The sequence below is a fragment of the Lissotriton vulgaris genome, chromosome 2_1 (genome assembly GCF_964263255.1).
Source record: "Lissotriton vulgaris chromosome 2_1, aLisVul1.2, whole genome shotgun sequence".
Lineage (NCBI taxonomy): Eukaryota > Metazoa > Chordata > Amphibia > Caudata > Salamandridae > Lissotriton > Lissotriton vulgaris.
In genome coordinates, this window is record NC_141687.1 from 1823720781 (window position 1) to 1823746265 (window position 25485).

General features: G+C 46.1%; 1 protein-coding gene across 1 annotated transcript in view; it reads right to left on the minus strand.

Moving 5' to 3' along the window:
* Positions 1-3035: 3035 nt before the first annotated feature.
* ADAMTS7 (ADAM metallopeptidase with thrombospondin type 1 motif 7) overlaps positions 3036-25485 on the minus strand; it is a 594575-nt gene continuing 572125 nt past the window's right edge. The window contains exon 24 of the mRNA XM_086957915.1: positions 3036-4975. Coding sequence (XP_086814041.1) covers positions 4812-4975 — 164 coding nt within the window. The 3' untranslated portion in view covers positions 3036-4811. The remainder of the gene's footprint in view (positions 4976-25485) is intronic.

The window sequence follows — 25485 nt, forward strand, 5'->3', positions numbered from 1 at the left end:
CGAAGCTGAGGATTAAAGGCGTCATTTGTTGATGTGTCATATGTGTGCGTTGTAGTAACATCTGTGTATACAGCCCATCGCACAAAAAGATTTACAAAACATCCAACAACTTATGTTTCTACTACCTGAACAGTGAGTGCAGCCAGCGGGGTTTCTTCAAATGTATATCTGAAAGTTCTGTTGTGTTTTAAAGTCTGCAAGTGCTTCACCTGAACCTCTCCGTGTTACCAAGTAACATAAAACGCACCTGTCGCTGCGCAGCGAGTTCGGTACAGGGACTGGAATACGTCACCCTGCCAATCAAGGTATTGGGCAGATTAAAAGAGAGATACTCTTGTTTTGATTATAATCTGACATGATAGAAACTGGGGACCTAGATTATGTTTTGTCGTCATCCTTCTCAATAACTTTCGTGAAGTTAACATTTTGCGAGACTCTCTCTAGACTCAAACAGGAGCAAAATTGAGTTAAAAGTAATTGTTTTCTGTTTTTTTTTCCACTTCCGAGTCCTGGGTACAAATCACGTAAAACAGTGTTAAATGCCAGGGCGTTCACTGCAGTTCTGGCTATATGTCCATACTAAGGAAGAAACATCGTATTTCTGAAAATTCCAACCAATAATTGGTGGCCCAGGTGCAGATGGAACCCGAGACCCATAAGACTCACCTTGACAATGGAGAGGTCAGGCTTCGCCAATTACTGAGGCTCCTAGCCCAAAACCTCCTGACTAGTGCCCTTTGTGCCTGTCTTGTTTCCTTAAAGTAGGCAGCATTGCTTGCTTAAAGGTATTCCCGCGCTCTTGGTTATCGCATAGAAACACGCCAGGATTTGGACTGATTTCTACCACATATATATATATGGCATCATTACGCACACAGACACCCACCCAATTTTTTTACACATGTTGAGCAAAGGAGATATAAGCCACCCCCAATGTATTTGTTTCTTTTGAAGACCACTGTCAAATATAAATTGTGCCACACACTTTTTTGTCTACGAAAATCACAACTGTATATCAATGATCATGGACAATATTGTTTTGAAAAGTGTTTAGAGTGTATGAGACTGTATGAATGTGGACATGAATGGATCAGTATGATTAAGTTATTCCATTTTACTTTTTGTCAAAATATTCCCAATAAAATAATTTTTGTAATTTTCCAAGAAACAAATATGTTGGTACTTTCTTCTCTCCATTTGTCTGTTGCATTATATTGATTGTAATATGATTGTTTTGTATATGTTGCCTTAAATATTTACGTTGAATTATTCGAGCACTGCCTTGAGGAAGATTACCTCTTAGCAGGCGGCCTCTTACTTTACGTTATATCATTACGCACACAGACACACACACAATTTTTTACACATGCTGAGCAAAGGAGATGCAAGCCACCCTCAATTTATCTATTTCTCATCCAAGGACTTAGCAGACAGTCTCAGCTGCACATGCACCCCCGGAGAGCTACCAGCGTCTCACCTGCCCTGCACATCTAAGGACTTACTAGGCCTGCACATCCAAGGACTTACTAGCTGCATGTACTGCTTCAGTGACCATGCATGCCACACAAGGAGCCTCTCCATTGCGCATGCATGCTCAAGGGATTACCAGCCACAACATGCAAACAATGGCGCATTCACGTCCAAGGAATTACCAGAGCATACACACCAAAGCACGTAACAAACACACCAAAATGCGCATTCAAACCCAAGGGTTTACAGCCACAAACATCTCTCTTTACTGGCACATTTAGAGCATTACGAGTCTCACACAATGGGGCATATTTACAAGCCCCTATCGCCACTAAAGCATTACTTTTTTTGACGCTCCCGAGGCACATCGCCATTTTCAAAATGTACAAGGTGGCTCTAAGCCATTTATCGTGGCTTAACGCTACCTTGTAAATATGCCCCTTTCCGCCATTGGTCTCTGCAGCAAAGAGGCGTGCAGTGGGTGCTGCTGTGGGCATTTCAGTGCAACGCCCATTGCTTTCTGACGCTGCCCCAAATTTAGAAGAATCTGCAAATCTGAGGCAGCACCAAAAACTAACGTCATGCAAGAGCAGGCGTTAGAATGGCGCACAAGGAGAAATACTTTTATTTCTCCTCGTTTTTTCTTTTTCTTGTGTGCAGCATTTTGCAGCACACATAGAAAGAGCAAAAAGCCATTAATAATTCTTTATGTGCAGGAAGGTGTCCCTTTCTGCACATAAACAATCATTTACTAATGACGATTTGCTACCCCTATGTGTGATGCAGAATGCAGCACATAGAGAAGTAATAAACAGCCATTATGTAGTGTTTATGTGCAGGAAGGGGCACCTTCCTGCACATTAACAATCATTCCCCGCAACGCAGACACCCCTGTACTAGGGTGCCTGCGTTGGCACTAGGCAGCTAATTTTTGCGCCAGGAGCTAGGGAAAATACAGGCGTGCACTATACTGTAATAAATACGGCACATCATTGCGTTTTGAAAATGTCGGAGCGAGGCGCTGACAGATTTTGCGCACATCCGTGCTCCGACATTTACTAGTAAAAATGCCCCACTGTCTTTAATATGAATGGGCGCAGATGTAGATACCAGCCCCAAACACTCTTTCTCCAGGCAAGACCTGAAACCAGCCCACACGTAACTGCTAAACAATCCACATCCATTGGCCTACCCGTTGCACCCTACCTCTTCACCACACACCTGCACCCTAGGAGTCAGCCATCGCACACAGCCTCTCCATTCAGCATGTATGCTCCTAGGCTGGTTCTTTCTTTTAAGGAATGTAGTGTTGACTGGTTGAGATCGCAGTCTTTTTGAAGTGCTGTGGGACTTTCCTGCCGGACTGCCCAGGTGAAATGTCTTACCTGAATGCATTGTCTGTCTCTACCAACATGTGCCTTGAATTACTTCTCTGTGAAACTCCATGGGCCCATTGATTCAGGCCCCCAGGTCTGAACGCAGACCCCCACTAAAGCATCACAAGCATGGCCACCCACACTATGCTTTACCGCACCAGGAACACAGAGAAACCAAACAAGGAAATGTTTCATTAAATCACCGTTTAATTTAAAGCGATGGTGAGCACACCAAGTAAAAAAAAAACAATAAAAAATACCTGGATCTTGTTTAGCACCAAAAACAGCAAAGGCGGAAGGGGTGGGGGAAATCCCTGGGACGGAATGATATGGAGGTGGTCGAGCCGGGGGTATCAGTGGGACAGACTATGAAGGGGGAAACTTTAATGTCAGTCACTAAGAAAATGCACTTGATTGGATTGCTTTGCATTGCTTGGTTATTTATTTAGCACTCTCCATTCCCCTTGCACGGCTTAATGCGCTATTGGGTAATGTCGTAAGTAGCTACTCCATATATATCATTTATATAGGCCATTTGAATAGTGTGACTCTCATTAAGTTCCTGGGTGCGCTTCATGTGCATTGTTGAAATAGTGTTGGTTGTAGTTAGCCACAAAGGGAAAGATGAGTACAGTGCATGCAGTTTGTAGTTAAGGTAGATAACATGTCTTCTATTTGTGACATACAGGTGGGCAGAGATACATCATGGAGGGCGTGATCAAGAAGAACACAGGTAGATCCAGCACCATGGAATCCAGTGCGCCATCAAGGGTCTTATCTATGTACACCTACTCCTATCACAGACCGCTGGCTAATACGCCAGATTCTCATAAAAGCTGGGGAGGAAGTACTGGAGCAGAACCAGTCACATTTGATTGAGTTCGACATGCAAACTACTTTGCTCCATAAATACCGGTCAGTATGCCATGAGCTTGCGATGTGGCAGACTTTGCTTTATGACCGCAACTACAGGATACCCTCCAAGAGTGGACAGCCCAGCTGACCACTGGTGTCGTAAGGCTGCAGGTAGGAGAGGCCTATTGTGCAACAAGAAGTCTGCAAGCATCCAACCCAAATACAGACACTCAACTTTGATGGTGCTCTGTGCACCTGACATTGTCAATTATGGAGGGACGAAGATCGGCTATGCGTGTCCCACATCATTCTCACCAAGTGTCAGGAATGGAACGTGATAGGTGGTTGAGTGGAAGTCCACTTATTTCTAGGACAGTCCATTAAAATAGTTTCACACCCAGCATACAACACTGGGACTGGAGCACCACATGCTGGTCCTGCCAGCACCTCAAGAAGCCCCCTGGTGAGGTCCCCTAGCTCATCCAGGGTGGTCACTGGCACCATCCTTTATAGGTTTGCCTAGACCTTCAGCACCAAGTTTTGCCCTGCCTCACAAAGCTGATTTCTTCTTGGCCTAGGGACGTTAAGCAGTGCTTGTGGCCAGTTATCATGGAGTATTGCATCAAGCAGCGCAGCTGCATCCAGCAGGAATATAAACAGTGGTACGGAATAAGAGTCCAGCTCAAGAGATGATGAATTAATGACAAAGCCTGGAGCTGCTCCTCAGTGGTGTTGCTTGTTGAATTCACCTAATTGACCAAGGACAATGTCTGCAAGTTGCATGGGGCAGCCCAAGTGTGCAGATTGAGCTCACCTGCACCAGTAGCATGAGTCCAGAAGATGTCCTAGGAGCTTCCTGAATGTTGCATAAAAAAGAGAAAACTCTTCTGTTGGACGGTGCTAGAGATAGAAGAATGAATGTAGAGTAATCCTTTAGATAGAGCAGTCACCCAGGCTGGAAATCCTTGAGCTTAGAATGTCGAAACAGTGGCATCTTGGGATAGGAAAGTCCATGGACGGAAGCCCCTAGTATGTGACTGATGTTGATAGGTTGGGGCAAATGCTTCAGCAAGCCATTGACTTTCACAATGTCTTCTGGAACGGGAAGTCTCACCTGCGTGAAACTCGCTCGTTCCCTCGGTCCCGGGTGCCAGAACTGTGAGGGAAGCAGGTTCGGCAGCACTGCACCTTGACAGTTGGCAGGTGGCATCTTCCCAGAAGTCGTAGAGTCTGACAGAAGCTAAAGCTGAGACGGTCCCGCTCACAATGAAAGCCTGCACAAAAAAACACAGATGAAAAGATGGTTACTCTCAGGAGAAGGCCAAAACCTTATAGTCACTCACTGTGAAGAAACATTAATACTTCCCTCAATATGATGTGGGAGCACTCAGGCAAGGAGTTCTCGGACTTGACTCAGGGTGCACCCAACATATCAGAACATATTAGCACTAGTGAAATTCATTTAATCTCCACTGAAAGCTACCCCACAGATTACGCATACCCCATAGCTGAGACCAGATGCTTTGAAAAAATCATTGATTATGGGCCTACTACACTGAATCTTAAACAAAACTTGCATTTGCTTTCAAAATATAATTCCTTTACCATAAGGAAAGACACTGTCAACAACCACTTACCTGGCAGCGTAACTGTGCATAACCTGAAACACTTAGTCCAGTAGAATTAAGTACATCTTTGGCTTAAATACACTCAACAGACACAGGAGCAAGACCCTAGCCCAGGCTTTCTAAGGAAATGCCCTGCACATCAAGAACATTCTACCCAAAGAGCAGCCTATCACCACTCTTCATTTAATGTTCTGAAATAAACTCAAAGCTCTCTTCTGCAGGACCAGTCTAGTCAAGATGTCACGTTGCCTCTAGTGTGCTTTGGGGCCCCAAATATTCGCACGGACTCCCAGTGGGGTTACCGCATGTGGGTTCACCCTTGGTGACGCCTAGCTCCCTATAGCCTGCTTTTTGTTCCCGACTGGCATTGGGACCGATGCTGAAGTCCACACTGGCCCCTCGAGCATGGACACCAGTGCCGGAGGAGGAATCGCATACCATCATTGTATCCAACTTGAAGCTGGCTTCATCTCGACTGAGACCACGCCCAGATTTGGGAAACATCGTTTACAACGCGGTGTTTACACCGCACTACCTTTACCACGCTGCCATTACAGCGCAAGTGGTTAGTACAACTTGCGCTGGATGGAGCTGTTGGTTAAGGAATATTGTAATTTTATATTCCAACACCTTCCCTACTGTTACGTGGGCTCGTGTTGGAATAGAAAATTATAATAATCAAATGATCCTCAATCCGCGCCCTCCAACGCAAGTCGTTGTAACGACTTGCGTTGTAATAACCGCGTTGTAAAGTACCGCAATCTAAAAGATCGCGTTGTACTGACATACATCCCCAGATTTTGATTTATCGTAGCCTCCTTCAGATAGACAGGATTACACTACAGTACACAGAATTTACACCAACTTTTTAGATCGAATTTTGATCAGAGCCAGCCATATGGAGATGACCATGGTGGGGAAGAGTTTGCCTTGCCCTATGATGACAACAGAGGGTAGATGGTTAAGGTACACTGACTTGACTTCTTGATAGAATTCACTTTTCGATACCCTAATTACCTATTGCTGATGTATGAGTTAGCATCATATGGCTAACTAATGAAGTTCGTATATGCACCTATGCTGAATTACTTTTATTTGCTCCTTACATATATTCAAATGTATGTGTGATCATATTAGTTTCTTAGCTTAGCCTGTGTGCCACCATTTTGTGTATTCCTCTGTGCCTGCGGACCCTGCTCGCTCTTATGCCCCTCCCGCAGGAATACAGAAATTCACTAAGACAGCAGTTTTCGTTTCTCGGCTTACTGTGGCCGAAACTAACAAGTCTCTTTATCAGTAATGTTCTCATGCCCAGAGACGCCGAAGCCTAGCTCCATGGCCTTGAGTAGAGATAATGATGTATCCCTTGCAGGTGCAGATGCCTACTGTATGAGAGCATTGTACACTGGTCTGAGGCTCGGTAACTTTCCATTGGGGGCGTACCCTTTTTGCTGTATTGCATTATAATGTATCGCTGTGATGCAGAGAGTCAGTCCTCTCGTTCGCACTCCTAGGAGTGAGGTCGGACAGGGCCCTCTCATATGAGTGTTGATTGGCCTAATAAAGACTTTTGTTTATTCTTCTCCATGTCCGGCTGACTTCCTATATAGCGACTATAGGTGAGTGCGGTAAGTCACTCGGGTGGATTTGAGCCACGCTTATCAGATGGCGCCCGAATAGGGACCCCGCGATAAGGATCTTTCTCACCCGTAAGTGGGTAGCAGAAGACCGGGGACCCGCTGGTCGGCACGGTGGGCCCGGGTACCCATCTGATGCCGAGCTTGGTTCTCGCAGCGCTGCCCCACCCTGCTGATCGGGAGAGGTCCCGGTTCGGATCTTACGCCGGGGTCCAGAAGGCGGAACTTGAAGCTGACCGTGTTGGTCCTGGCAGCCGGAGGTGGAGAACGGTAGAGGTCGGTGCCGCCTACGGAAGGTGAGTGGTCCACCTGTGATTGTTTAAGGAACGGGAGTGTTCCGGGAGACTAGGGTGTCTCCAGTGGTTTGAGGAGCCGGTGTGCTCCTGGGGCTAGTGTGCTCCGGGGAACTCAGAGTACGAGTTGGTGCTCTGACAGACTTGACGAGGTTGGGGACGTATTTAGATGTAATTGTTGGTAGCGATCCGACCGGGTGGTACTGTGGTGAAGGCGTGGCTCATTGTGGGTAAACTCCGGTGCTTACCCTGAACTCCTAGTGTGGTGGTTCAGTGGAGGTGAGATCTGGGTTTCCCGCGGTAAAGTGCGCAGTGATCCATAGTGCCGCACGGGTGGCGGATCTGTTCCCCGTCCTCAGAACAGTTAGTGTACTGTTCGGTCTGCGGTAGAGTCCAGGTTCCCCAGGACTTGGTCGACGGGCCTTGTCCCATTTGGTAACACGTGTTTGGAGGTATTGTATATGTGGGCGTGTGGTTTTCTAATGTATGTTTATATGTGTGTATGAACGAGCTCGAGCTGGTCTGTGGTGAAGTGTTTTCTTTCACACCGAAGTAAAGATGCCGTGTTTTAGTAAGTTACGATGTTTTGGATGTTGTTGTCGACCCTCAGATACTAGACTGGCCGAGAGCCAACCTGCACCCCCTGAAGGGACTCCGAGCTTTGATATGTATGTCAAACATGGACTGGTCCCGATCTTGTTTGGTACTTTGTGGCACCGGTACACTGCTGATAATGTGGATTTACAATGGCCTTTGATGGGTTCTTTCGATGAAGCTAAGTTGGACTACTTGCAAGACAAACTGTTTGCTAGGCGTAGTCGTCAGAGTATGTTCGACTCTTTGCGAGTGTGGCAGAAAGAGGCCAGGAAACGCAAGCTGCGAGAGGAGAAAGAAGAGTATAAAAAGTCCACCCAGACTATGGCGCAGAAGGCGAGAGAGCAGGTTGGAAATGAGAATGCGCTGCGTATGGAGCGCTCAGATAGACTTTGTAGGTTGAAGGAAAATAAAAGTTATGTAGTGCGAGAAGACGACCCGGATGAGATGGAAGACATTTTGAATACCCGACCCCCTCCCCCTTATGCCCCACAGCCCTTGTATCCCTCCTTGCCAATTCCAGCCCCCGCTAGTGGAGTTCCGGGTCCTTCAGCCAGTGACCCCAACAATCTTCGCCCTCGACACCCCTCGTTTCCTTACTCCAGACCACCTCACCTGCACCCTCCCAATTTTCTTTGGCACTCCCTAGTGTTTCAGCTAGTACCACCCCCAGTCAGGAGATGCTAACGCCGAGTCGAGGCGCAGGTAGCGGATTACTCTCGCAGGTACGGAAGTTGCTCACGCGTTCTACGGTTGGTTTAGATGAAAGGAGTATGGTGGCTAATCAGGCATGTCAGTGGGCCAGGAATAATATTTATTCGTTTGAAGATATTTGGTCCACCATGAAAGATTTTGAGCCTTTGATGCAGCAGCACGCTTTGTGGCACATGTCCAATGTATTGATACCGCTTTGGGAGCAGGGGTATGGAGGTGTGGCTCCAGCGGTTTTACGAGATATACTGGCTGGAGCCTATAGAACGAACACAGGGGTGAAAGAAGTGATGAGTAGTTTGCGTGCACTATTGCAATACAGGAATGAATTACCCTCTGCCGGCACACCCCATTTCCCAGGTCTCCACCCAATGCGCGAGGTGCACCCTATTTTTCATCCCGAGGTCCCCGAGTTGCTAGATCCAGTAACGAAGGCTGTTACTAGGAACAGGATCGATGCACATTTCCAGGAGCAATGGGTGTATACGCCATGGAAGAGAAGTGAGGTATTATCATTGAAGGCCCAGCTACCGGATTCTAGAAAGAACCCAACTGCCTATTACAAAGAGCTTACAGAGGCGGCGTCTTCCACTGTGATGACGTTGGCTGATGTGGAATTGTTTTTCGGGCTTTTGGTCCCGGTTGATGTGTGGCGGCAAGTGAAAGGTACTGACCACGTGGAAGAGTTAGGAGGTACGTGGCAGGAGTTGCAGGATTGGGACAAGGAGCGTAAGCCAGGGGAGAAGCCGAAGGCTGAGATATTAGCTTTGCCAGGGCGCATTATAAAGTATATGCACTCTCTCATTCCCCCGAAAAAGGTAGATTGGGACAAGTTGACGGCTTGTAAGCAGAAAAAGGATGAGGCGGTCTCTGATTTCTTTACGAGGTTTGAGGAAACGTTTATGGATTTTAGTGGGCAGGATGTGTCACAAGATGGCGGATTGCGGCTTTTTGTTAATAGGTTTGTCACGAACTTATTGCCTGAAATTTCAGCTAGACTGCAAGCGTCGGAGAGCACGTGGACAACGTCCTCTCCTTCGGGAATACTCAGTATGGCGCAATATTATGAACACAGGGAAAATGAGAGTAAGGACAAGCAGGAGAAGAAGGCTAAGGATCTGAAGACAAGAGTTTTGCTGCAGCAAGTGGCTAGAGGTAGAGGAAGGGGTGCAGCGCCGAGTCAGAGGGGCGGCTTTGGGAGAGGTGAGAGTAGGGAAAGGCTGGGACCGAATCAGTGCGCAAAGTGTAAGCAGGAGGGGCATTGGTGGCGAGATTGCCCACTGCTTCAGTCGGGCGGCGGTCCAGGAAGAGGACGAGGACGAGGTAGTGGTGATTTTGGGAGACAGGCTGCGCGGTCAGAAGGTGGCGGGAGACCGGGAGGCAATTACTTTGACAATGGGGCAGACAGACAACAGTTGCAGAGGGGCGGTGGTCAGTACTATAACGATGATTACTCAGTGGATGATTTGACAGGGTTCTCCCACAACTAGGACAGCGTAGGACAGAGCATGGGACCAGTACTTATGGAAGATGATCAGAGGGGACCTTATGTCGAAGCTGACTTAATGGGGTCTCAACAAAAATTTCTAGTGGATACGGGTGCAATGAAAAGTTCAGTGGCTCGTTCTCGGGTCCCAGGGGCGGCTCTGTCTGGCAAGAATAACATATCCGTGGGTTTCGCAGGAACTCCGGTGATTAGCCCCATTTCTAAACCTCTCACGTTAACGATTGGCCCTCTTACTGTTGATTCACCGTTTTTATTGACATCAAATTGTGGCGAAAATTTGCTGGGTTTAGATTTATTGAAAAGATTGCACGCCACCATTTATTGTTCTCCGGATGGCGTGTACCTTACTCTGGGCCCGAATGTTGCCCGCCCATTGCAGTGTTTTTCGAAAGACGACCCATTACCACCTGAATTCCAAGGCATACCCGACAGCGTGTGGGCTGTCAGTGATACAGATGTAGGTAAAATGGATATTGCCCCGGTGACAATAAGAGTGAAGGTGGGAGCGAAATTGCCCAGGGTTCCACAATACAGGATTCCTAGGGAGGGAGAGAAGGCCCTGCTACAAATAATACAAGATCTCATACGGTCTGGAGTAGTGGAAGAGACTGATTCGAACATATGTAACAGTCCTATTTTGCCTATCCTTAAAAGACGGTCACCTGAAGCTACTGATAATACTCCTGATGTTTATAGATTTGTGATTGATTTGCGGCACGTGAACAGAGTAGTGGAGCCACAGTACCCGGTGGTCTCGGACATTACTACGATATTGACCATGATACCCCCTTCGGCCAAATACTTCTCTGTCCTAGACTTGAAAAATGCTTTCTTCAGTATTCCAGTACATGAGGAAAGCCGTGATCTCTTCGGATTCTCATTGGCTGGCCGAAGCTTCCGCTTCAAGAGAATTCCTCAGGGGTACACTGAGAGTCCGAGCATATATAGTCAGGCTCTAAAGGCACAATTGGATGAACTGGAGCTTCCACCTGGCAACGTCATGTTGCAGTATGTGGATGATATCCTAATAGCATCGGACGACGAGCAGGGTTGTCGGGATGCTACTGTGAAATTACTGCACCATTTGGCTAAAAGGGGGCATAAAGTGTCCCTTCCGAAATTTCAATACTGTCGAACGGAGGTCACCTGCCTCGGTCACCTCCTTTCGAAAGTGGGGAGGAGATTGACGCCAGAGCGCATAAAAGCGATCACTAACATGCAGGTACCTAACACGCAGCGAGAGGTGCGCGCGTTCTTGGGCATAACATCGTATTGTCGCCAGTGGATACCTAACTATGCGTTACTAACAAAACCCCTATTGTATCTGACTACCAAAGAAGTGCGCGAGCCCCTACCCTGGACCCCCGCATGTCAAGAAGCGGTCGAGTCACTAAAAGTAGCTTTATGTTCTGCGCCAGTTCTTGGGACACCTGATTACCAGAAGCCTTTTGTCCTTTACGTACATGAGGCGGAAGGTTGCGCGCTGTCTGTCTTAACTCAGTGTTTTGGGGGGAAGCAGAGACCTTGTGCTTACTTCTCTGCCATGCTCGATAATGTGGCAAGAGCGCTGCCGAGCTGTCTGAGAGCCACGGCGGCTGCTGCGGTTTCTATAAGACAGTCGGCAGGGCTCGTACTGGGATCAGACCTCACAGTAATGGTACCGCATGCTGTGGACATTTTGCTGAACAGGACACAGACGCAGCACTTAACTAGTGCTCGTCTTACGGGTTATGAGATGACTCTTTTTGCACCCCATGTTACGATCAAAAGGTGTGCTACACTGAATCCTGCCACCTTGTTACCTATCCCCACAGATACAGATACAAAGGACGATGACACACATGACTGTCTGTTTAGGACTGAAGAGGAGACAAAGGGGAGGGTGGATCTGACAGACAGGCCCTTGGACGAACCAGACGGGGAGTTGTATGTGGATGGGTCCTGTTTTAAATTGCCAGACGGTACATCGACAGCAGCATATGCAATAACAACATTACAGACGGTAGTGGAGACTTCTAGGATACCTTACAATTCTGCCCAAGCTGCTGAGATTGTAGCCTTACTGAGAGCATGTGAATTGAGTGAGGGGCTAGACGTGAACATTTATACTGACAGCCAATACGCCTTTGGCGTGGCTCATAATTATGGGCGACTTTGGGCAGAACGGGGATTCCTGACCTCTCACGGACAACGCATCCAACATGGCCCACTGATATTACGACTGTTAACGGCCCTGACACTACCCAAAAGATTGGCTGTGATAAAATGTAGCGCACACAAGACAATAGTGGATGATGTAGGACGAGGCAATGCTTTCGCCGATGAAACAGCAAAAGAGACTGCTAGAGAAAAATTACCACGAATGTTTGTGGCAGGACCAGCTAGATGGGTCCCAGATGTTCATATGTTCTCAGACACTGTACAGAGTGTCAAGAACATACAGGGAAAAGTGACAGAAGAGGAATTGAGAGCATGGAAGGATGGGCAGGGACGATTGGATGCGGATGAATGTTGGACAGATGTGACCGATAAGAGACGATGGTTACTCCCCGATGCATATGTTCTTCCAGTAGTGACGATGGCGCACGGGCCTGCTCATGTTAGTGCAAAGGGTATCTGTAAATTGTTAGACCCAGTGTGGAGCAATAAGAATATCTCTAAAGTGGCCACTCACTTGGTTCGTCAGTGCATGGTGTGTTTGAGACACAATCCTGGAAAGGGTACCCCTGTCCCAACTGGAAATTTTGCACCCCCTTCTTTCCCTTTCGAGGTGATTCAGATGGATTACATCGAAATGGAAAGGGTCAATAACCTGAAGTATGTCCTTGTAGTCGTATGCGCCTTTAGTAGATGGGTGGAGGCGTATCCAACGAAAGACTGTACGGCCATTTCTACCGCAAAAATGTTGATAAAGGAGTATTTCTCTCGCTTCGGATTACCTAGGGTGATCTGGAGTGATAATGGCACGTCCTTTAATGCAGAACTAGTGAAGCAAATATGTAAAGGCTTACAGATTTCTCAGAAGTTTCATTCAGCCTTACACCCTCAGGCAGCAGGACTTGTGGAGCGGTTTAACGGCACGCTCAAGCTAAAGATGGCCAAAATATGTGAGAGTACAGGTCTCCGTTGGCCAGACGCCCTTCCATTAGCTTTGCTTTCAACGAGAGTCACTGTGAATGCAAAAATGGGCGTCTCCCCCCATGAAGTGGTATTCGGCCGTCCGGCCAATATCTGGGGAGTGCCCAGGCCTAAATGTTTTACTGAAGTACCATACCCTCTGTTGACAGATTACCTGTATGCTCTGACTAAAGATCTTCGTTCTATTCATCAGCAGGTAGCAGACACTCTGAAGCCGTTGCCGGAGGGGCCTGGACACTCCATCCACCCAGGGGACTGGTTGGTCGTAAGAAAATACCAGCGGAAGTCTTGTCTGGAGCCAAGGTGGTCGGAGCCGCGCCAGGTGCTCCTCACCACACGTACTGCACTTCGGATCGACGGACGGAAGGCGTGGACACATGCCTCACATGTGAAGAGGGTCCCGCTCCCGTTGCCCTATGACAAATGGGTACAGGATGGCATTGCTGACGAGGAGAATGAGTCTATCCCGAGGTATGTTCCTTTCTCGGATGCTTCACTGATTGGAGAAGAGCGAAGCGGAATAGAGAATTCAGTGAGCTCTACTACTCCTGTTGCCACTAGTGAAGAGACACCAGAGAGTTCAGCATCTGCCACAGATTCATCTGTTTTGTTCACTGATCCCGAAGTGCCAGGGAGCACTCGCTATAATTTAAGGCCCCGAAGAAAATAAGTAACAGTGCTGAAATATGATGGACTAAACACTGGAAGAAGGGCTTAGTGTGGACATTCTGAATAAGAAGATTTAGTGGTAGGGATGGACTTGTAAGAGCCCTGGTGTTTAGCCGAAGATTGTGAGCTATGAGACTATAGAGTGGTGCGGGGCCTGAATTAAGTGTTTCCCTTGTTTCCAAATTATTGAACAGCGACGTTGGAATTAGGTATGGACGGTAAAAGCCTGCCTGTGAGGCTTTGAAGGACACAGGGAGAAGATCCCTTTTAAGGGTTGAAGAACCCCTCTGGCCGGTTGAGGATTGTCTGGGACTATTTTTTTAGTAGAAGTGGTTTTTTTTTCATTTTTGATTTTTGATATATTTTGAACGGATATTAAGAATGTATTCCTTTGGGCGGCCCATTCCTGATGAGGAGCAGCCTTTTGCGGCTCCTCCAAGACCTGTGCCTGATTCCCCCTGGTTGGCCCTTCCCCGAAAAGGAAAGATTGTGGTCATAATTATTGTTTTGATTGCCTTTTTAGTGACTCTTGGAATACTGTTTTTCCTGGATAAAGCTTACCCCGTTCATGTGTTTGCACCCACACCCACTGCCGTTCCTGAACATAATATGATTACTGTTGATTATGGTGAAAGAATGTTACGAAACAGTTATAAAGACAATGTTTTTATTAAGACTTTGCACCATGCACACGCCACTACCAACTTGACAGATTGTTGGGTTTGTGGGCTTTTACCTTCTGCTGCCTATAAAAAAGACAGATTCCTTGCCCTCCCTTTGACGCCAGTGAATAGTTGTGTGGGGTGGTATACTCTTATAGGTCTTGTTAAATACTTCCAGCAGCCAGATTCCCTGACTCCTTGACTGCAGAATAGGGGGTGGACAATGACAATGCGAGTACGCCCTCTGCCTCCATCTTCCCTTGGACGAATATATACTGATGGACGTTTTGACCAGACTTTTATAGAGACGTGTGAGAAAAAGCTGGGTCGATTCCTGACACCAAATGATACCGACAGACTTAGGGACAGTTTCCTGAAATTGAATGCCACTCTGTCCTACAGACACCCCCCGAAGAGTAACGACAGTTCCAAGTCTCTGATACCCCTGGCTGTGGTGGGTCCTTCCCCATTTTTCTGTATAAAGGGAGGGGGTCCCATCAAAGTTGGTAATAGCTCTTGTAATGTGACTGCTTCAATACGCTTGCCTCTTAGCCCCTCTTTGATTGCCCCACCCAGTATCTATTTCGTCTGCGGTGATAATGGATACTTATGGTTGCCCGAGGGTTGGGGTGGGGTGTGTTACTTAGCCTACATGATTCCTCCTGTGTATGTGGCTCCTTCTGATTATCACAAAACTCATCGTCGGTTCCCCAGTCCCCAGGAGCAGCCGCAAGAGCAGCGTAAAAGGAGGGAACTCCAGGTAGATGACGTAGATCAGACGGACACCTCGTACCAACAATGGACTGATTTTTCTAAGGGTTTGTTACCTTTCTGGGGTCCGATATTTAACAGCAGGGCTATCCGACGACTGTCTAGGGTAATGGAAAAGGTAGTCCTCACCGAAGCTGACATTACGACTAACATATCTGTTGAGATTCAGGCTATGAGATTATTTACGATCCAGAACAGGATGGTGCTTGACGTCATACTGGCCGATAGGGGCGGGGCCTGTCGCGTCATCGGGACGTCCTGTTGCGTTTATATACCTGACTCGGCCCGACTGTTAACTTGGCAGTACAGAAATTACATAGATTAGCAACTGAACTGCATCAGGATAATGGGACATGGTCCTTACAAGGGTGGCTCTGGGGCGCCTTCTCCACCTGGGGTTGGAAAATATTGATGGGTTTGGTTGGTGTGGTGAGTGTAATTCTGACTTGCTGCCTTTGCATATATTGCCTCCCTCCATGTTGCTCAATGTGTGCTACAAATTTAAGTCCGAAAAAGAAGTTACCTGGTCAATATACTACTTCCATGATTACTGAAATTCCTGCCGATGCAAGTTGGTTGATGTTTATTGCAGAGGATGTTCTAGACTAGAGGAAAAGTTTTGCCCCTAGAATGGATGTCGGCACTACCTTTTGGCAAATAAATGAGGCCATAGTTAGCCAATGATGCTAAAAGGAGGGTCTGATAGAATTCACTTTTCGATACCCTAATTACCTATTGCTGATGTATGAGTTAGCATCATATGGCTAACTAATGAAGTTCGTATATGCACCTATGCTGAATTACTTTTATTTGCTCCTTACATATATTCAAATGTATGTGTGATCATATTAGTTTCTTAGCTTAGCCTGTGTGCCACCATTTTGTGTATTCCTCTGTGCCTGCGGACCCTGCTCGCTCTTATGCCCCTCCCGCAGGAATACAGAAATTCACTAAGACAGCAGTTTTCGTTTCTCGGCTTACTGTGGCCGAAACTAACAAGTCTCTTTATCAGTAATGTTCTCATGCCCAGAGACGCCGAAGCCTAGCTCCATGGCCTTGAGTAGAGATAATGATGTATCCCTTGCAGGTGCAGATGCCTACTGTATGAGAGCATTGTACACTGGTCTGAGGCTCGGTAACTTTCCATTGGGGGCGTACCCTTTTTGCTGTATTGCATTATAATGTATCGCTGTGATGCAGAGAGTCAGTCCTCTCGTTCGCACTCCTAGGAGTGAGGTCGGACAGGGCCCTCTCATATGAGTGTTGTTTGGCCTAATAAAGACTTTTGTTTATTCTTCTCCATGTCCGGCTGACTTCCTATATAGCGACTATAGGTGAGTGCGGTAAGTCACTCGGGTGGATTTGAGCCACGCTTATCATTCTCCTGGGATGTACTGGTATCCTTAATGGATATGCCCTTCAGTGGCTTCCCCTGTTTGACGAAAAGGCGGACTCAGCCCTAGAGCATGTTATGGGAAGCTGAGCCACACCACTCTCTTTGGGTCTCTTAGCTCAAGTCAGGCATACTGCCCTGCAATTATTACCTTTCGGGGATATGCCAGGGGCTTGGTGTATGGACATCCTCAGGCTTCACTGCCCACACAACAGGCATCCCAGTCCTTTCAAGGTCGGGCAGTGGGCCCAAAAAACAATGACATCGCCATAAGGGGCAGCATTCATCCCAATCCTCCACCCACAACCTAAAAACCCCTTTGGTTCACCCTCTAACGCCCAGAGCTATCCTGCAGGAGGCAGGATCAGCCACTTTCTGCAGGGGTAGCAACACATTACATCCAACAGATGGGTCCTGCAGATTGTCAAATGGGGCTGCGCCCTGCAGTTCCTTTTTGACCCACCGCACCTGCCCCCTACATCATGCCACTTCTCGGAGAACCAAATGTCTTTTTTATGCAGTGAAGTGCAGGCTCTTTCGACCAAAGGGACCATGGAGAGCATGCCAGCTTTGGAAATAGGGACTGAGTGCTATTCCCACTACTTCCTGGTACAGAAGGAGAACTGAGTTCTCCCTCCTATCCTAAATCTTCCTGTACAAGGGGAAATTCAAAAGACTCACCCTAGCCCAGGCCCACTCTGGATCCCGAAGACTGGATGGTGGCACTGGACCGGCTGAATGCTTATTTTCACATCCTGGTCCTGCAGCCCTACAAATGCTACCTGCAGTTCACAGTGGGCCACATGCACTTTCAATTTGTCATCCTCCACTCCTGCCTCACCCATGCCCCTTGAGTGCTCACAAATGTGCTAATGCTGGTCGCCACCATCGACAATGGTTGGGGGTAGCAGTCTCCACTGGGATCTATGGAATTAAGTTCAACACATTTAAGAGAAAAGCACTCTGTAAACCCAATCCCACATCCAGAGTGACTTACCTCCTAGTTTAACTATTCACTCTAGAATAAGATATTGTACAGCGTATCACAGTCTGTAGGGTCCTCCTCTTTCTCACTTACTCCATACCTGGATATCTGTCAGGCAGCTATGTGGGCATCAGTGCAGATGTTCATGAAGCACTACTGCCTTGGCAATTGTGTTCATTGAGATGGACATTTTACATGCTCAGTCATGCAGGACGTTTTAGTCTGAGCCACCTCGCAACCCACCACTTTGGGAAGTACTGCTTTGGTATCCATTCACAAGGTGAGGAATCTGTTGTTAGAAGTATCCATCTGATGAACAAGTTACTTACCTTCGGTAATGCTTTTCTGGTGGATACCCTATTTAACCACAGATTTCTCACAGGCCTTCTACCTCCCCATTGTGTGGATGATCTCTTCTATTTTAAAAGACCCCAATTTAGGAATCTGCACAATGGTTCATTTAATTTGCTAAAGGACCACGCGTCTGAGGACATGGACAGGTTCATGAAAGAAACTGACATCAGCGCGCATTGGATGAAGGTTATATGCGGTTTCGTTTGTCACTTCCAGAGTGACATGGTGTAGACGCGAAGTTGAAGTACTGTTTTTGAGTTTTTTGGATCCAGTCTGGTCCCTCAGGAAAATTCACAAAGTGAGGAATCAGAGATTAAATAGAATATCTACCAGTGTTACCAAAGGTAAGTAACTTATTTGATTGTGGAAGCGCAGGCCATTTACTTGGGAGGATGATCATTTTACCAGAGCGAATCTCAACTTCAATTTGAGAAGAAGCCATCTTCTAGGAGGGTTTGGAAGAAGAATACCTGTGCCAGGTCTGTGCCTACTAAAAGTAAAGATACTTCTGTGATTGGAGTTAACACGAAGTACTGAAATGTCTTTACTTTCTGCCTTTGGGATAGTGCTCTGGTACTACTGGTAACTTTTAAGGTCATTTTTCAGTATTGTGGATAACATTTTCAGGCTGAGGAGCTATGATATCAAATTATGTGGAATTATTGTCAATTTTTTTCTGTTGAGACGTTCAAAGGCAGATCTGTTCATCCAGAGCTGGGAAAACTGAGTGCGCAGAGGAGAAAGAAGATGCTTCACCGAGAGGGATAACAAGAAGTGAATACCATTGTAGATATGTAAGGATATTTACAAGAAGAAATGACTAGAGAAAATCTGAAAGTGCTCAAATGTTAATGCTACATTTACCTAACAAAAGAAGAATGATGGGGAAAAAAAGGAATTATGCTGGAATAGGAATATTGGTACCTTCTCGGATACGCTGGAAGATCATCACAGGGGTTTTGAGGGACATAGATATTGACAGTAGTTCAGGCAAGAGCGAATATATTAAAGCATACTCCTGAATGTACCTCAACCTCGCTATTATGAGGTATTCTTCATTAGAACTAATATTATAAAGAATTACCTTTTGTGTTTCCTCAAGAGGGGGTTATGAGCATAGATATGCCAGGCTGCATCACACCCTTCCTCACTTACTGCTTGCCCTGCTGCAAACGAGTGGTGCTGCTGCCGTGCATCATGCCGAAGTGACCATCAGTATAAGTAATGCACATGGACACTGCTTGTGTGAAAGAATGCTTTGCCATACTGGAACGGGTCACTTCCCGACAAACTTATTTCTGGGCATTGAAGTGTGGCAGCGCTCTCAGGAGCAGCCACTACGTTTTGCAACCTCTTCTTCAGAGGGCCTGCCTGACTGCTTCCTTACTTTCACTTGGGTGAGGGGGGCTGTCGACTAAGAAGAATAGTAATTGACGTGAGGTGTAGACAACCCAGAATTTTAAGTTTCTTTTTACTGTGCATACATTAAAAATTAAGTCTGAAAACAGACTACAGAAAGCTTTAGTCCCTGTAGTGTTTATGTACGCTAGATCCTGGAAGTGGTGAGATTTTGCTTTTGTAAGACAAACTGCATGGAATGAGATGAGAAAGGTCCATGGGAAGATCTTTAAACTTTTTATGGCAGAGATGAAGAGGGCCTGTGCACCCCCACCGCGTGGGCAGATGTGGACACTGTGTTTGAGAAGATGAAGACTTCTTTTGGAACAGCGTATGAAGGAGTTGGTTTGTCTGTGAGCCTTTGCGGCGCTGACACCACAAATGAAGGCAGGGATGTGTGGAAGGAACCATGGGACAGGCGAGTCCTCACTCTATCCTCTGAGACAACTTCCTCTCAGCAGGGATCCTCATCTTGAAGGCCTTATCAAGGTTGTACTCTGAGTCCTTGCTGGGGTCTCTGCAAAGGCTTTCCGACTACGGTTTTTGTACTAGCCAGACCTACAGCCTCTGTCCTCGCTGGCACCTGTCATAAGGCTGCATTGGTTGATGTCTACGCCAGGGACTATAACGGTGCTTTTATACTCTTTGGTGAGAGTATCATCTATAAACATATCAAGCAAGCATGTTCCAGTATCATCTCAAACATTTGCTGGTAAGGATAGACCTGGCAGATTTTTCTACAGGTAGCCTGTTTTCAATAGGCAGTTTAAACCCACTGGACATGCAGTCTGAATGCTATAATCATCTTTGGACTTGGTATATTCTTTTCAGTTATTTTTTTTGCTTTAGCTATTGAAAGCCTATCAGATTTTTTTACAAGAAGTCTGTTTGTATTAGTCTTTCAATAACCTAGCTTTGTTGTTACAAGTGTGGTGCCGAAGGCATCTTTGCTGTTTTTGTTGAGTGTGGAAGTATGAAAAACGATGTGGTTTGTAGGATGGGTGGGGCATTTTAGTTTGTTACTTTATAGCACCAGTGTGGCCAATAGATTCAAGTTTGGCTGTAGCATGAGTTGGTAGTGTTCTTCAGTTTTAATGGAAGGAAATAGTATCATAGTGTGCAGTGGATTCCTGTGCGTATCCCCGTGTTGCTGGGTGCATATGCTAGCTTTGCATGTTGGTGTAGAAGATTTTGTCTGTGGCGCTATGAGAGTAGTTTAGATGACATGATGGATGTTCCATCATCTATTTTGTGGATGGGTTTTATTTACTTGTTTGTTTTTCTCTTGGAAAAAAAGAGATGTTATTGTGTCTTAGTTACTTAGTTATGTGGTCAGTGATGTCACTATTGTCTCATGTAGAACTCTGTGTTGCCATGGAGAATATTTCTGTGGGTTTCCTCATGCCAGTGACTTAAGTGATTCCAGGGCTGAGCGTTCAACATCTCTTGCTCCAGATCAGGCCATGCGTGTGTGTGTATCCTATGTTCAACAAATTCGCATCTTTGTACAACCAGTCACTAATGTACTATGTATCATCTTACCCTTTATGTGGTCAGACTGTACTATTGTGGTGCTTCTTCACCACCTGTCCATGCCCCTGTGCCACCAGAATGTGATTCTGCAAGATGTGACGGCAGGTTTGCATTGCTTAACCCCTTTAGTGCTGCGAACATTCGGCGGACGTCGCATGCACTACCTCGCTAGTGCTGCGCACGTCCGCTGAACGTTCCGATCCCGTTAGCGCAATGGAACGTCCACACTGGGGCGGAATTTGCGGCGAGCTTAACGGGTTAAAGAGAAGCTGCTCCTTGAGCTCTGCAGGCTGCCCTGTGTTGACGTTCTAACCATAGGTCTTTCATTGTGAGTTCTTGCAGATGAATCTCCAAACTTGTCTCTCACTACTGTTGTTGTTACTACCATGAGCCACGGCTACACTGAGAACACAAAGCAGCCCTGGCAATTAAGTGATACTCAAGATTATGAGTTGTGCTGCAGAAAAGGAGAGAAGATTAGATAAACGTTTTTTTTTCTCTGTAGGGTTAATGGACAGTCGTTGCTTAAAAGAGAATGCTAACATGACTAATTAATGACAAGGTCTACAGCAATTGTATGAATATTATAATTACACAGATGAAGGCTGTTTAAGAGGAATTGAAAAAAACTGTTTCCCTGGGGATTTATTGAGATTGTACATGCCGCCAAGGCACTTGCAGACACAAAAAAATGCTAAAGTAGAAAGTCTATTACAGTGGGTGTTTCCGACAGCAGGAGATCTGACAATAGTAGGGTCGCAAAGAACTTTCAGAAAATGTTACAGGAAGTTAGAAGATATGTGAGACAATTGTGGCTAGAGGAAAAAGGATGACAAATTAGTAAAACTCCTGTTAGATTGTGAGAAGTTGGTTCGGTTTAGAGAAGGACCTTTTAGGAAGGTGGAGACTGCAAAATTTGGCCAATTTAGGACCATATATAGATGAACAAAACTAAGCAGATAATCAAAAGAAGGGGGAGTAAGACGTATGGAGAGTGCACCCACTCAACTTCCAGATACGTACATAACGAAATAAAGGGAAGTGGTGTCACTATGACACCTTCAAAGTGCAATCGCTTTCTGGAGGTTGAGCATACCCAGATACAGATACACAAGGTGTTCTGGGGTGGACTCGATGATGAAGCATGCAGCAAGAGGAAACTTTAGTGGGGGAGAGTCCTTTTTCCAGGATAGGAAAAGTGTTATAGTGTCACTACTCCCCCTTTGATTAGTTCTGACCAAAACTATGGCCAGACCTAGAGCTGGTTATTGGTTGCCTAATTTGGATGATTTGGCAGAGAGACTGACGAATTGCAACTTGAAATTTATGAGCAGTAATATGGTACGTATTACGAAGTAACAGCTGAAATTAACCTTGAAGGTGTACTAAGATTGCCTTAGGAAAATATCTGATTAGATTTTCTGAAAGCATTTGGGCCATGATTGTTTTGCGTATGTACATAAATTGTGTGTCCAAATAAAAAACAAAGATGGTGTTCACGTTTGTGGAAGAAAGGCTTTGGATGAAAGTTTTGCAAGTGTTATTTTCAGCCGCGGCCCGTGGAGGGAGTTCCGGTGGGGCAGAAAGGCGGGGCGGGGGAGGGGCTTGGGTGCTAAAAACCGGAATATGGATATTTGGAGGTAAGTAAACAATTTAATTAATAAAACGAATTTCGTAGCGCGAGCTGCATCTCATTTTGCGATGCAGTGCGCGCTACGAAATTCATTTCATTTATTAAATTGTTTACTTACCTCCAGGGGCGGATTGGCAAGGCGGGCATTTCGGGAATGGGTCGAAGGGCCGGTGCCTCAGTGCCCTCTGTGGGCCGTTTTTTTTCTCCCCTGTCCCAGTCCACAGAGAGTGCACTAGGAAAGAGGAGAAAAAAAAACGGCCCACAGAGTGCACGGAGACAGAGACAGCTGTGGGCTCTCCTTCACCCCTACCCTGCCAAGCAATCAAGCTGAGGCTGGGCTGGGGAGGGGTGATTGTTTGCAATAATTGGCCTCCCTGGGGGCCAGGTGTTTCTCAGGCCTTTGAGCCATTTGCACCTCGGCCCTCTGGCGTCCATGCAGCCCAGAAACGGTGTTAGTCTTAACACCTCGCCCACAGCCCTTCACATTCAGGGCATAGTGGGCGAGGAAGAATGGGTCTTGCTGTGGGGGCCTGGTGATGTTTGGAATTTGTTTGATGTATTTATTTATGAGATTTTATATAGCACGGACTTTACCCGAAGGTGTCAGAGCGCTTTACACTAGGAACAGCAATAATACATGAGAAGAAAATTATAAGTGGACAAATTACAAAAGCAAACGTTACATTACAGGAGGAAAAAGAGATGTGTGCAGGTTACAAAAGCGTACAAAATACAAGTAGAGGTATAATACTGCAATTAATGGCAGACACTCCAGCACAAGAACAAAAGTTACGTAGGCAATGGTGGCACTTGTGCAAGTATCTAAAGCAAACAAAAGTGAGAGGTAGCAAACCGTGTGTTACAAGAGAAAAGTGACTTGTGCAAGTTACAAAAGGGTACCATACACAGGTACAAGGGTAATACTACAGTAAATGGTAAATACTCAGCCATTGTCACCTTGACCCTGTGTCGTGTGCAAGAACAGTATCCTCCCACTTTCATTCCTTGTCTGTGCAAATGGTGTTTCATGAAAGGGCACGCCCCTTGAATGTGGGCCACGCCCCTTAAATATGGGCCACGCCTCTTGAATGTGGGCCACTTTTTTCGTCAGTGCCCGGGCCGAATTGTGATCCCAATCCGACCCTGCTTACCTCCAATTATCCATATTCCGGTTTTTAGCATTCCCCACCCTTCCCCTCCCCGCCCCGCCTTTCTGCTCTACCGCAACTCCATCCAGGGGCCGTGACTGGTTATTTTAAGAGACAATGTATAACTTACCTCCATTGTGATGGAAGATTATCGAATTTCTAGAGAGATCCCATACAAAATAAAGCTGTTTTATTTTACATTCCAAAGAGTGCACTGTTTGTTCATGGAACAAAAGGTTCAGTCCAAATTGCTCTCCCTGGCCTATGAAACCTTCCAAGGCTAGGAGAAACCAAACTGGCTGGGCTCCTCCTGCAAAACATACCCAGATGTGCCTTACACGTAGCCTACACCCCCCAATTTAATGTTTGCAGAGTTAAGAAAGAGAGTTTTGAAGGGCCTTCCTTTCGTTACCTGAGTCCGAAGTTGTGGAACAGGCTGTTGCATAAAATCAGGCACATTTTTAATCACATGGCTTTTGAGAAAGTCATAAAGCATTTCTCTTTTACTAATAGCAGTCAATGGGTCTTTTGCTTCAGTGGGTCTTTTGCTTGTTGTTAGATCCTTTTACCCTGGTGTATATCGTTCTAAGGGCATAGTGATAGGTGGTCTTAGTTTGGTAACTTTCTGTGCCAGCACCTTGAAGCCTTCATAGTGTCTATGCTCGCTACATGTAAGAAACTGGGTAGAACAGACACGGAGTGGCAACCTAGAAGAGGTTACATTCTGGGTCAGATGTAATTTCCTACATGAGGTAATGAGGTAATTTCCATGGATTACCAGAGAGCTATTATGACTTCTTGACAAGGAAGCAATAAGAAATGTACCGAGGAGAGAGGACAAGGAACTGACCCACATACTTTCGGATCACCAAGAAAAACAGAACTTGAAGTCCTCCAGTATTCAAGACTAATATAAAACCTTTTTAAAGATCTGTCTAAAAAACACATTTAAAGAATAAGGTGTTACAAAATGTCATGTAATGTAGGAGAGTATCAAACATGGTTGCTGATGTTATGTATATAACTACACTCATTTTCACACTCACCATGATGCCAAGAATAATACAAGCTAAGGTGGCACTGAGATAAAATCGTAGTGAGTGATTTTGACACCTATGGACAGAGTCACTAGAATTAAGCGGTAATGGAAGATATCATTACTGTATGGCAGGAATGACTACATTGCATTAAGCAGCAGAAACATCAAATTATGTGGCAGTATGATCTGCTGTATATTTATATCACTAGTTTGTCATTTTAACACACATTGATAAGAAAAGTATTCAAACACTACACAAGATAAAAAGGTTTCTTAAGAAAAAGAAGTATATGCATTCACTAGATCGACATCTTTTAATAGAAGAACTGGGAGAACACTGCAGGATTCTTCTTCAGCCTTGTGCATAAACCTCTTGCAGACTTCTGAGTGAGTTTGGTTGGCCCTCCAAACTTAGCAGTATTTCTGCTAAGTTTGGAAACCTTAATTGTTTGTACGTACCGCGTTGCCCGAGCAACCTTGGCCAATGCCCGTGGAGCTGTCCTATGCAGCTATAGAGGAGTTTGGCTCTGGTTCACCCCTCGGCCGTCACCTACCCAGCCGGACTTCGGACATTGTTTTCCTCGTCTCTCCGTTCTGTCTCTTTTTCCCTCCCCTGCCTCCCCACTCTGTGATTCTTTGTCTGCCTCTCCTTCTCCACCCTGACCTTTCTGTGTCCCCAGAAGTTCTTTAT